The sequence below is a fragment of the Hippopotamus amphibius genome, chromosome 2 (genome assembly GCF_030028045.1).
Source record: "Hippopotamus amphibius kiboko isolate mHipAmp2 chromosome 2, mHipAmp2.hap2, whole genome shotgun sequence".
Lineage (NCBI taxonomy): Eukaryota > Metazoa > Chordata > Mammalia > Artiodactyla > Hippopotamidae > Hippopotamus > Hippopotamus amphibius.
This window is the reverse complement of record NC_080187.1, coordinates 144,210,462-144,223,811: the sequence shown is the minus strand read 5'-3', so window position 1 is coordinate 144,223,811 and position 13,350 is coordinate 144,210,462. Positions and strand designations below refer to the sequence as shown.

Here is a 13,350-nt window from a genome sequence, read left to right as displayed (position 1 = left end):
CTATATGTAAAAGCATACAGCATTATTAAAACAACACAAAAAGGAGACACACATACACACAAAGAATCTAAATGTCCAAGGACAGGGAATAGCTAAACAATTGATAGACTATTATGTAGTTATTAAAAATCCCAATTATGAAATCTATGTAGCAATATGGAAAATTACTTACAGTGTTAAGCTTAAAAAAAAAATGTTGTAAACTATAACAATGTAAAACCAAGTATGCATTTGAGCCCAGATTAAAAGAGAAAAGTAATTTATGCAGGGTGGTGGGATCACTGCGGGTTATTTTTTTCACAACTTTTTTTTTTTTGTGCTGGTAGATTGCTTTTATAATTTTAAAAAGGAAAAATGAAGAAAAACAAACAAACCCACCCCCCAAAAACCCACTTAAAACCACAGGGGAGCAGCAGCCGGCAGAGGTATATCTATTACCACCCCATGGGATCAACAGGCTTGCAGCTTTGGTTTCTTCTCCCACCCCACCAAGCTCCAACAAAACACATCCGCCTTCTTAAGAGTTCTCACAGAAAATGAAACAGACCCCTCCATTGGGAAGATATCTAATTATGGTAGATACTAATAAAGTGAAATACCAATTATCTTAACTAAATATGAGTTGGCAGACTATCTCACTGAAATGAGATCTAAACTTTCTGGACAACAAATGACTGTCTTGTGGAAAAGAAGTGTTGGAGCCCATAAGTGAGGGGAATATACTGGATACCACAGGAAGCAATCAGCATCCCAATACCAAGTGAACTACTATGCAGGCTGATCCCAACTATAAGGGAACACCTGTGTGGTATTTGCTTTATAAGCTTTTCTCTGACTCCCCCCCCCCCCCCCCCCCACTTCTGTCTAGGAAAAAAAGATTGAGAAGGGTGGAATAGATCAGTCTTTTTAAGGAACAGGGAAAAGCCTGTGGGGGAGGAGGGGTAGTACTTGCTGGTGTGTGTAAGGAATAACGAGGAGCCCACTATTGTTTAACTCCAAGTCACAGAGGCTGGAAGCAAAGAGATGCTACATGAAGGTGATGATGTTCTCCACACAAAGAAATCTCAGAGATTGGCTGAGAATGGTCAGAGGTCAGAGCAAAAAGTGTCTTTTGCTAAGAAAATCAGAGTTAATAAACAGTATGGCAGCTCAATATCAGCAGTAGAAAAACTTTTATAACCTTTGAATTTTAAATACCAAGGCTGACAGCTTTAAAAGCCAAAGATCAAATCCTGTTTTCTATTTAGCCCTAGTAAGGAAAACCGAAAACAGCAGCAATTGATAACTGTTAATAAAAGACTCACAATGTACCCAAATGTCTGTATTTCTTTAAACTTTGCTCTAAAGTATCATATTGTTTATAAGTAGAAAATAGAAATTAATAAAAATGTACCCTGTTATAAAAGCAAAGGAGAAACTGCAAAGAAAAATAAAAAGTTCTAATTCATCAAAAACCTGACAACACATAGTTAAAAAGCAAACAACCAAAAGGAATATTTGCAACATATGATAGTTACTACAATTAATATCTTTATTAATATACAAAAGGCCCTTTAAAAGTAGTTAGTAAAAGATAAGCAATATATTAGAAAAATGAGCAAAAGTGATGAGCAGGCAATTAAAAAAAAGAACCACCACAAATGGACATTTCATACATGACAAAACATGCAACCTCCAAAGAAATTAGAGAAATACAAATTAAAATAATGAGAAACACTTTTGGCTTATTAAATTGACCAAGGTTTTCCAAAACTAATAATCCCCAGTGTTGGCAGAGATGTGGCAAAATAAGCATTTTGAAAGTAATAGAAATTGATACAACCTGTCTAAAGAGCAATTTAGCAATACATACATAAGGCCCAATAATTTCACTTCCAGATATTCATTCTAAGGAAATAGATATGCAAGTGACAAAAATAATCATTACAGAATTATGTATAACAAAATTATTTTTTTTTGTTTTTTTGGGGTTTTTTTTGTTTTTTGTTTTGGCACACGGGCTTAGTTGCTCCACGGCATGTGGGATCTTCCTGGAGCAGGGATTGAACTCATGTTCTCTACATTGGCAGGCGGATTCCCAACCACTGCACCACCTAGGAAGCCCACAAAATTATTTTATAACAAAAAATGAGACACAACCTAAAGTTCCAACAATAGGAAGCTGGTTTAATAAATTATGGTCTATTTACACAATTAAATGTAGGCATCATTACAGACCAATACTTAACACTATGAGAAATACTCCTAATATAAAATGAGGAAAAAAGATACTGAAGTGTATACACAGTACAATCTCTATTTAAAACAAAAAGAAATTTTTAATATGCATAGTTTTTATGAAATATCTCAACAGATGAGATTTTCTTTCTTTTTCATCTGCATTTTCAAATTACTTATTCAAACTATTTCAAATTTTATTGCTTAAGTAATTTTATTAAATTACATTTTTAACCTATGAAAAGGAGAAGAAATTAGGCAAGCCAAAAAATTTGAGGAGCTTCTTACAGAGGACTCTAAAAATCATTACTATAAAACTCTTTAAAGCACATTTGGCATGACTCAGCAAGGGACTGCCAGCTAGAAAGTCAGTGAAGTAACTTAATTAAAAGTAAAGGTGTAGTCAAAATGAAAAGCTTCAGCTTACACCAGTGTCTGCAACAGGTTGCAAGCAGCCAAAGTTGGAAAGAGCAAACCACAGACAGCTGCCTGCCTACCTTGCCTGGGGGCAGTCCTCAGGACTCAGAGGTGATGCCCCCTGCCCCATGTTCACAATACCAGCCTAGGAACCATGGCCCACCCTGCAGAGCACTCATCACGGTTTATCCTGAAGCACCTGAACAAGCTAGATCCAGGCATGGTGAGCTCACCCAGTGATCTAGAGTGGTCTAGTCAACAGGCAAAGCAGGATTCCAGGTTCTCTGGGCCCTAGGCTGAGAGTAAATTTCACTCAAAGGTTAGGAGTTGGAATCATGCTAGATATGTACAAATCCCTTGAGGATAAACTGGCAGACTGACACTGTATCCTCTCAGGATAAGTTTCTATTCAGGGAAGATCTGGAAACTTAAAAAAAGAAAAAAAAAGTAAAGTGAATATAAAAACCCAGTTTTTACAGGGTCTACTAGCTTCCCAGGAAATTTTGCCAAACAGTTAAGTAAATATATCAACTAGGTGAGAGGGAGGGAACACCTTAATTCTGAAAGGGCCTCATCAGGCCTAATTAACATATTCTTTGAGGGGATAAAAATAATGTGATTATGGCAGAACTAGCAGGCAGAATTTCTAATGCCAAAATTCCACCTAAAAACAACAAACTGAATTCCATGTTGTATGTATGTTTGTCTTTATGTGATTGTCATTTATGCGAAACCATGAATGACAGCGTTTTTTAACCCATTGACCATTCTTGACCAGAGCTTGATGCTTTCATAAATTGCCTAGAATGGTAGTTCCTAACCCACTGAGGACCCAACTTCACATCCACAAATGTGTTCCCAATGACCAGCCATTAAAAACACCACTACTGAATGAGAGTCCATGAAAAAATTAATTTGAAAAGGAGGTTTCAATGCTTTGGGAACCAATAATCTAGCAGAAAAACATTAGGCTGTAAGATTCATGAGGGAGGAGGCTTATCTGTCTCATTCATCGCTGCATTCTCCATTAGGCACTCAATAAATATTTGTTGAAGCAATAAAATGAAACCTTCAAGATTGCAAATGGCCTAAAAGCTGTTCCAGAAATCAGAATGCAAAATTAAAAGACAAGTTCTCAGGAGATGTATGAATAGGCAAAATTATGGCAAAGGAGCATCAGTAAAGGCAAATGTGAAGGAACATTTAGGGAAAAACAGTTCCAATTATACTAGAATAGTGGGTTATGGTTAGAATAACGAGTTCTAAACTAATCTGTTCAATAGAGAAGTATTAGCTTAGACTGTTCCCCAAAGACACTATGTTGCATGTTTCATCACAGAAGGCCCAGAGAACACTGAGCATTATCAGAAAGGACACCAGAAACAAAACAAAACTTGTGATCCTGCCTTTATTCAAAACCACTCAGTGTCCACAGTGAGATGTGCTGCAGTTTTGGCTCCCCATACCTTAAGAAAGATGTATTGGAAAAGGTCCTGAGAAATGAGATTGAGTAGATGGAAGAGCTTTCTAATGAGAGCCTAAAAATTAGAACTCTATTTTATTCTAGAGAGATGAAGATTTAGGGGAAAGGGGGAGTATAATTGAAGTATAGGTTTGTTCATCAAACCTCAAGCACTAGAGAGCAGAGGGCAGCATTTTTGAAGTTTGAAGTAAATAAAAGATATAGGCCAAAAACAACAACAACTTAATCCATTAGTCAGAAAATACATTGATATTGTTAAAGGTAAAATATATAAACGTAACATCCACGCTTATTTAAATCTAGAAAAAAACTTTTAGAAGTCTCTGAGAAACTAAGAACAAGGAATTATCACTAAATGCATGAGCTTTCTTTCCCTCAGCACTGAAGCCTTTGAATTTCAATTAACGTTAAACTCGGTCATCTGTTTTTCTTAACAATATTAAGTTCAGCAACAATAGATTAATGAAAGTTCAATAACAGGATATCAAGGGGACAGAGGCACTCCAAATTTAAGAAAACTCTGATCTCCCTTGAGTATACTCTGTCCAATGAGACAAGGAAACAACATCACAGACTTACACGATGAACGTGAAAGACCATGTGATTTTCCTAGGGAACACTGGGCTGTGAGATGACAAAATTAAGTTTCCTTGGATTTGCCACTGCTTGTTGGATGAGGACTAAAAGGAAGGATGAATGTATGCATGTTTTACAGCCTGTAGGTGAACTCTACCCTGCTCCCCCACATGACTGAATATGGCATAGATACTGACATAATCTGTGTTCAGTTATTGTTGTAACAGTTAAGAATTTTAAAATGGATAAATAAAAGTTCCCCTCAGCTTTCTATTTCAGAAGGAGCATCCCAGGGGATAATAAAGCAAAAAATAACTCAAGCTGTATGAAACACAAGGGGTGGGGGGGTATTATTTAGCTGACGCTAAGGAAGTACTTGAGTTGGTTCCCAGGTGGGAGAACTGGGCAAGGGGAAAGAGAGAATGAGCGAGCAAACACAAGAGCAAGCTGCAACTCCCATGACCTATAGGAACTTCATTCTGGACTCTGGCTGGAGTACTTATCAGAAGATACTGCTTCTAAAGGTGGCAGAGAAGGGAGCTCAGTAAAACTTCAGCTGGATCAAAGGAAACGGAAACAAAGAATTCCATGTTCCTGGACCCAGAATGGAGCCCCAGACTGGGAATAGTAGACCTAAAAGAATAAGAAATTGTGAACCACAAAGAACTAGCTTTCACCCCTACACTGTCACCAACTCCCTGTGTGAGGATCTTGGGCAGGCCTTGGTTTAATATGTAAAATTAAACTAGCTTGAAGGATCTCTGAGGCCTTGAACACCCTGGGTTACAACAGCTGGGCAAATTAATCTAGAACTATTGGATTTCTACATAAAACTTAAGTCCTAAAGTAGACAAGCAGACTCTCTACCACATATATACTACTGCCCTCCTAAATACACATCTGAAGCTTCCTTATAGGTCTAAGTGACCCCAAGTCACAGACGTTCTGAGTCAGTCAGTGGCCAATGCCTCATTTCATGAGGCATCTTGTATTCTAATCATTAGTAAAAATCAGCCCAAAGAGATTCTCAGAAGTATACAAGAAAGCAGGTGCCACGACGCACCCAGACAAAACAACAAAGCGTTTCACTTGTCTTTTCCTCTATCTGGTCTTAGTCCTGCCAATGTATACTTTGCCAGAATGGTTGCTGTAAAACACTTTTCTGATCACAGAGATGTCCCCGTTCAAAATTCCTTCAGAATAGAGCTCAGACTCTTATCCTAGCATGCAGAATCCATTCCCATCTGGTCTGTGTCCACCTTTCCAGCCACTTCCCAGGTTACCTTTCAGTCGCTGGTGTCAGAGCTTGAGCTGTTCCTCCTGACTGGCCCCAAACAGAAATCTGCCCAAGAATTCCTCCTCATCCCCAAGCTCCTGCTCCAGGGTCCCTCCTCTTGGATGTCTTCTCTCAGTCCTCCGCCCTTCTCTTCCTCCCTTCCTCTATGGTAGCACTTCCCAGAGTAGGCTGGGTCCTGGGTTTTCTCATCAGTCTGTGAGCCTCCCCAAATTGGAGTCATGTCCTTTACCTCTATGTCCAGGGCCTAACACACCTGGCTCCCAATATCATGTGGGCTGTCACTGCTCCCACCCCACCCCTCCAAGAACCTTCCCTTGAGGCCTCTGCAAACCCTAGCTGACGTACCTGCCCCTGCCTGCCCTGCCCAAGGTGTCCCTCATCCAGAGGCAGCTTCTCTTCTCCCCCTCTAGGCCCTTCCACCCCAACCAAAAATTCCATTTCCCAAGAACAGAATTGCATTGCAAGTATTCTAACAAGACTCACAGGGTGTTACAGCTGAAGTGGACCTCAGAAATGATCTGGTCCAGTGGCTTCCAAATGCCCGTCTGCAGACTGCTGCTGGACTGACTGCAAAAGAATAACATGGGGAATGACTTTAAAACACAGAATCCCGGGCTCCACTGTGGAAATTCTGATTCAATAGGCCTGGGATGGATCCCCGCTTTTTTTTTTTTTTTTTTTAAGCTTCCCAGTTGACTTCACTGGTCTAGTCCAACCTCATCATTTTACACATGAAGAACTGAGGCTCAGAAAGGAGAAGTTCAGCCATCAAATAATTACCAAATGCCAAGACTCATGCCAGGCACTGCGGACACAACGGAAGGCCCAGACCCTGTTTTCGAGTGCCCTCCCTCCCACAACCCACTGAAAACACCTCGCAGCCACATACCTGTGGGTGTCACCAAAGGCTCATCAAGGGGACACAGGCTTCCTACAGGCAAGGAAGGGAGAAGGACTTTCTCTGACTGCCCCTGTCAGAGGTCACCTCATTCTCTCTTGTGCTCCCTTTTGTTTCACTTATTTCTCCTCATAATTCTCTACCTTTAATGTAGTTACTTCAGTAAAATGTTCGCTCTTCTGCTATTTCATAAGCCCCTCAACAGGCACTCATTAAATCATTAATTCATTGGTATCCCTCGATTCTAGACTTGGATGTCTACTTGGATAGGCACCTCATATCTAATAGGTCCAAAATCCAGCTCTTGATTTCCCCTACATCGACAACTCAATCCTTCCAGTTGCTTGGGCCAAACCCTGGCATCCCTGAGTGCCCTGCAAATCCTGTCAATTCTACCTTCAAAATATATCCAAGTCCAACCATTTCTCACCACCTCTAACTATCTTCTCTCTCCTGGGTTCCCACTGGTCTCCTTGCTTCTACCCTTGCCTCTACTACTCACTCGCAACACAGCAGCCAGAACACTGCTCTAAAACACCCACCAGATCATGTTCCTCCTCTCCTCAAAACCCTTCAACACCGTCCTGTCTCACGCAGAGTACAATCCAGTCTTCACCCCGGCCTACATGGCCAGAATGATCTAACTGCCCTCTGTCTCCTACACCTCTCTCTGTTGCCCAGTCTGCTCTAGACTCCTTATTGTTCCTCAACCACGCAGGGCATATTCCTGTTCAGAGCCTCCACGTTTACTATTCTCTCTGCTTGGAATGTTCTTCCCCTCAAATCTCTATGGGCTCACTCCTCACTTACTCCAGGTCTTTATTCAAACATCACTTTGTCAGGAGACTTCTATGACTATTGTGTATAAGATACCAATTCCTACCCTCACCATCAATCTCTGTCCCTTTAGTCTGCTTTGTTTTTCTTCACAGCCCTTAGAGCATCTGACACATTATATAATTGCTCATTTATTTACTGTTTATAAGCTCCACTATGTTTACTAGATGGTAATCCACCATTAGAAAGGGGGAATGATATGACAGGCTCATCTGTCCAGAACTAAGATTGTTCAAGGATGGTCACAGATTCCTAAGCAGGTTTATTACCAGTCAAGCAGCTAGCAAATTTGCTACATTATTTGTGTTTGGCTTTTTAAAACTTTTTATAAATAGAGAGACCTTGAGTGGTGACAGGGCCTTGCCAGTGGGAAAAGGTCTATCTGAAGTAGCACTTGTCTGTGAATTCTGGGCCCCTGCAGGGCTGCTTAATATTATATTTTATTGGTGGAAAGTGCCTGCTGGCCACTGTCCCCACAATAAGGTCATCTGTCTTGAGGATGGGATTAGTGTGACACCAGTGGAGGGGGAAGGCTAACTCTGAGAACCACAGGGAAAAGGAGGAAAAGAGGATATAACTCTGTGAATATACAAAAACCACTGAATTATGCACTTTAAATGGGTGAATTATATGTCATGGGTATTATATCTCAATAAAGCTGTTAGATTTTTAGAAGATAAAAGAAAAGAGGATAGAACTGAAAGGAACTGGGATTATAAAAGACTGTACAACTGCCTGGGATGATACAAGTGGAAACGAGGTATAGGCAACAAAGTTTAAGCAGAGCTAAGAACTGAGATAAAAACTGATATTTTGTAACCAGCATTCCCTTTTCCTTTCATTACTTGAAACAGATCTTAGCACTAAGGGACACTGCTCTTTGTTAAAAGGGATCGGGATCCAGAGGCTGAGAAAAAAGGGAGACAGGACTCCTCTTGTTCACTTGTCACCCTTAGGTACCCTGCACTGAACTTTGTAAAAGCATCATCTCTTGGTAGTAGGGACCCCCACATTTAGGCAAGAAGCCAGTAGCTTCAGACCTGCTGGGAACCAAGCCTCCGCTCCCTGAACAAAAGGGCCCCAGGAAAGAAAAAGTGGCCATTCTACAGGATCACTTCTTCCCAAGCTCTGGTACCCGCGTGTTTGGTAACTCTGAGTGTGCCACCAATCGCATCTACCACAGGCAAACCACAGTCCCAAAGATCCCAGAATTAAAAGGTTGTGGGTGGGGGGCAAATGTGCTGTTACTATTGGGGTATCTCTGCAGTTGCCTTAGATCACTAAGGAGTTTAGGAGCTGGTGACTCAAGGGCCTAGTAAAGGATGCGTCTCCCAGGTACTCTGCTCTCACCCCCCTTTTCTTTTTCTCATACCTCCAAACACATATATATACATATTCTTCTCCTTCCCATTCTTCTCTCTCCCCTTACTCCTTCCTCCATGCCCTTCTCCATCCCTTTGTCCCTTTCTCTCTTCCCCTTTCCTCTCTCCCTCACACATGTTCTTCTTTATCCCTTTCTTCCTCCCTCTTCTCTCCTTCCTTTCTCAAGAGACCTGGGTGGGCTCTTCCACCATGGCTGTTCAGACCCAAGGGGAGCCAGCCTCTGCCGGAAGGCACAGCACCAGCCAAAACAGCTTTTCACCAACAACCCAGCATGGCAATGGGCCCAAAATCCAGGTGTCCACATGTATGCCCATTGTATATGTCCCTGGTGATCCAAGGGAATGACAGAGAATAATGTGTTCAAAGGACATCCCTATGTGCCCTTCCACCATCAGACAAAATGGAATATTAAAAGTCCTTATCTTTTTAAGATATTAACTGTGAAATGTTCACAGATAAAATGATGTGATATCTTGGATTTGCCTTGAAATAACACAGGGCAGGAGGAAGACAGCAGGGAGGGCATGTATAAATGAGACAAGATTGGCCATGAACTGATAACTGTTGGATCTGCATGAGGAGTACGTGGGAGTTATCACATCATTTTCTCTACATATGCACACGTCAGCACACTAGGGGCCAGACTCTTGGCTAGTGACTCCATGGGTGCACCTAGCTAACCACCAAGGTCACAGCCAGTAGGATGGCTATTATCAAACAAAACAAAACAAAACATAACAAAACAATAACAAGTGTTGGTGAGAATGTGGTGGAGAAATTGGAATCCTTGTGAATCGCTGGTGGGAATGTACTGTACCCACTATGGAAAACAGCATGGCAGTTCCTAAGAAAAATTACACATAGTGGAGCTAACACTTCCATTTCTAGGTATATACCCAAAAGAATTTAAAGGAGTTTCAAAGAGGTATTTGTACATCTATGTTCATGGCAACATTATTCACAATATCCAAAAGGTGAAAACAACCCAAGTATTCATCAATGGATGAATGGATAAACAAAATGTGACATAAATATAAAAGAGAATATTATTCAGCCTTAAAAAGGAATGAAGTTCTGATACATGCTAAAACATAGATGAACCTTAAAGACATTATGGTGAGTGAAATAAGCCAGATATGAAAGGACAACTATTGTGTGATTCCACTTACATGAGGAACCTAGAGTAGTCAAATTTATGTAGACAAAAAAGTAGCACAGTGGTTACCAGGGAATAAGGGGAGAACGGATAAGGGGTTGTTATATAACAGTACAGAGTTTCAGTTTGGGATGATGAGATGGATGGTGGTGATGGTTATGTGAATGTCCTTAATGCCAGTGAACAGTACACTTAAAACTGGTTAAAATGGTGTAAATCAACTATACTTCAATAAAAATAATAACAAAAACACTCCAGTAAAAAAATTCTTGCATCCCCTTAAAATATGGTTAAAATGGTCAATTTTCTTATGTATGTTTTACCACAATTAAAAAAAATAACTACCAAGGAACATTAAAAAAAAATCATATGTCCAAACTCTCAGCTCTTCAAAGCCAGCTCAGGTCAGCCTAGACATCCATACCTCAGTGAGGTTCTCAAAACAAGGGTGTGGTGAATGTTGCTGGGGGTGTAGAGCTGTGGAGAAAGGAATAACTTCTACCTAGGCACATGGTCTAGTTTCCAAACACCACCTAAGGAAAGAAGAAAAATAAAATGTTTTTTAATAGGCCTGAAGGCAAATGTTAAAGTAAATTAATAATAGTAATAATAAAGTGTAGGTCAGACTCTGAGACAAATCTCCAAACCTAATTAATTCAAAGCAGGCCTCAAATGTAGTCAAAGATAAAGCTTTCCCCAGTGCTAGATCTTCTCCCTTTTGCCTAGCATACTGTGGTGGTTCAGAGCCCAGACGCTACCTGGGCTCAAATCCCAATTCTACTACTTGCTAGCCATGTGACCTTGGGCAGGTTTCTTCACCTCTGTATCTCAGTTTCCCCATATGTAAAATGGGGGTTATAGCACTTAAATGAGTTAATATTTGTAAAGCTCTTACAACACTGCCTTAAGCACAGCAAATATTTGTGTTTGTTATACATCTTGCCACCAACCTCAGTGGCCAGGCAAGCTTTATCTCATAATTTTTCAGAGTGCCCCTGTGGACTACTGAATCCCTAAATGTCAGGCTGATTGGATGCATGCGCAGGGGACAGAGACAGGGCAAGTGAAGGCCGGTTTCCCATCCTCACAGCTCACCCTCCAAGGCTCAGGAGGGCTGTGGAAGCAGAGGGTCAAGGAGTAGGCAAGGGGACCCGGCGACAGGCAGGCTGGGGGAAAGTCACAGGTGGGGAAGAGGCAGGGAAGGGACAAGCACCAAGCAGGGGATGAGAATGAGAGAAGACCCATTTGTCTTTTTTTTTTAAACTAAGTGGTCCTCAACTATAACTGAACATCACAATCACTTCGGGAACTTTGGAAACTACTAATGTTTGGCCACAGCCTTCCAAGATTCCAATGTAATAGCCCATGTGAAGAAACTAGCTAATAGCCCATCAGATGCACAAACCCACAAATGACAGAATAAAAAGCCTCATTTCAAATTCTGCTCCCTCTCACTCTAATTCTGCATTCCTTCGCTTGACTTCAGTTTTGTCTTCACTTTGACAGACCAGCATTTAGTTTGGATTCTAAATAGAGATATAGACAATATTAATGGGAAAATTTATAAGGGAATGGAAGGAAACATTATCCCAATTCTACAGAAGGGAAATACAGAAAACTTTTTTTCCTTTTCTTATTTGGACCTTCACATTTCAAAACAAACTAACAAGCAGACATTGTGCTGTCCAAATGAGGATAAAGTCAGAGAGCAGGGGATGGGGTAGGGAGTGTCTTAGATCTGATGTCCAAAATAAGTTAGTTCTGAGGTGCTCCAATGAACATGCCTGATTTTTTATTCCAGGGTAACCTCAGATTCTTTTGAGTTATTCAGACTGTCCCTGGCACCTAAAAACACAGTCTGGCTGCAGAGAGGGGCTGGCAAATCTGAGCATTAGGATCCACTGAGCCAAACTGGCTGCTTCTCTCAGGTCACCCTACCACATACACACACGTGGATTTATAGCAGCTTTACAGTTTATAAAACACTATTGCCAAAACAAAACAAAACAAAACAAAAACCACTATTGCCACTTCCCAGGGAACTCACCAGTTGATCGGCAGAACCAAGACTAACGCTCAGGCTCCCGCTTGCCTCCAATGACGAGACTGCCCTTCCACTCAGGAACTCTAAACCAGGAGACCTGACTTCACAGTTCAGTCTCCCAGCATCCTCATGTTCCCAAGGTACTACTGTGTATGGTACACATTTTCCTTCAGCTGGTATTGAGACATTCACTATAGCCCTTGCCACAATTATGACACACCTTAGGGTGCTGTAAGACCAAGATTAGAAAACAATGTACTAGAACACTGTTCTAGATTAGAGGTTCTTCCAACACCAGAAAGATTAAGAACTGTCAGAGCCCAAGAGATTCTAGGAAACCATTAAACTTAAGCCGCTAACTCTACAAGCAAGGAAATGAAGGCCCAGAGAGGTGAGGTAATCAAATGAGATAAAGTGCATAAACTGAAAAGAGTTTTTATTACTGTGAAAGATTCCTGTTATTCTTGGCAAGGTGATTAGCCCTGCCTTAGCTTCCCACAGGGCCTGAGGTCTCCCACTCACAGTTACCCACTCAAATCTCTCCATCAAACACTTTGGGTATAAGGCTTATTAACCCTCAGACTAGTAATTCTAGCCCTGGAAGCACATTAGAAACACCTGCAGAGCAATGCTAATACCTAACCCCACCTCAGACCAATTAAATCAGAATCTTTAGGGGTGGGGCCGAGCAGTTTTTAGAAAACAACCCAGAGGACTGATGTTGTCTGCGGCTGGGAACCACTGTCTTTAGACCAAAATATAGTCCAGGGACCACTGGCCTCAAAAATCACCCCAAAAATCTTAATAATGCAGACTTCTGGGTCCACCTGGAGACTGAGTCAATAGGAATAAAGTGGGTCCTAGGAATCCGAAGTTGTGACAGGCACCCAGTGGTTAAAGAACAACAGCACTGGCACTGAGTCCAAGAAGTCACACCTATACTCCAGCTGACCCTGAAGTCCTGGATGGCCCCAGTAGCTGGCCTGGGAAAGACTCCCAGATGATTCAGACTCTGGTGCCCACTCTAAGCTAAGAGCTCCTG

At 41.3% G+C, this 13,350-nt stretch overlaps 1 protein-coding gene across 6 annotated transcripts in view; it reads right to left on the bottom strand.

Annotated features, from left to right (window-relative positions):
• Window positions 1-13,350, bottom strand: part of ZNF592 (zinc finger protein 592) — a 51,847-nt gene that overhangs the window by 28,524 nt on the left and 9,973 nt on the right. The window contains exons 2-3 of one of the 6 annotated variants that reach the window (XM_057722102.1): window positions 10,689-10,797; window positions 6,474-6,557 (exon numbers count right to left, since the gene is read on the bottom strand). The exons of 1 other annotated variant lie outside the window; for it this stretch is intronic. Coding sequence is in view for 1 of the 5 variants with exons in the window: in XM_057722101.1 (XP_057578084.1) it covers window positions 6,474-6,574 (101 nt within the window). In the remaining 4 variants the exon portion in view is untranslated. 4 more of the 6 variants (XM_057722104.1, XR_009051350.1, XM_057722106.1 and 1 more) reach the window with 4 other exon arrangements.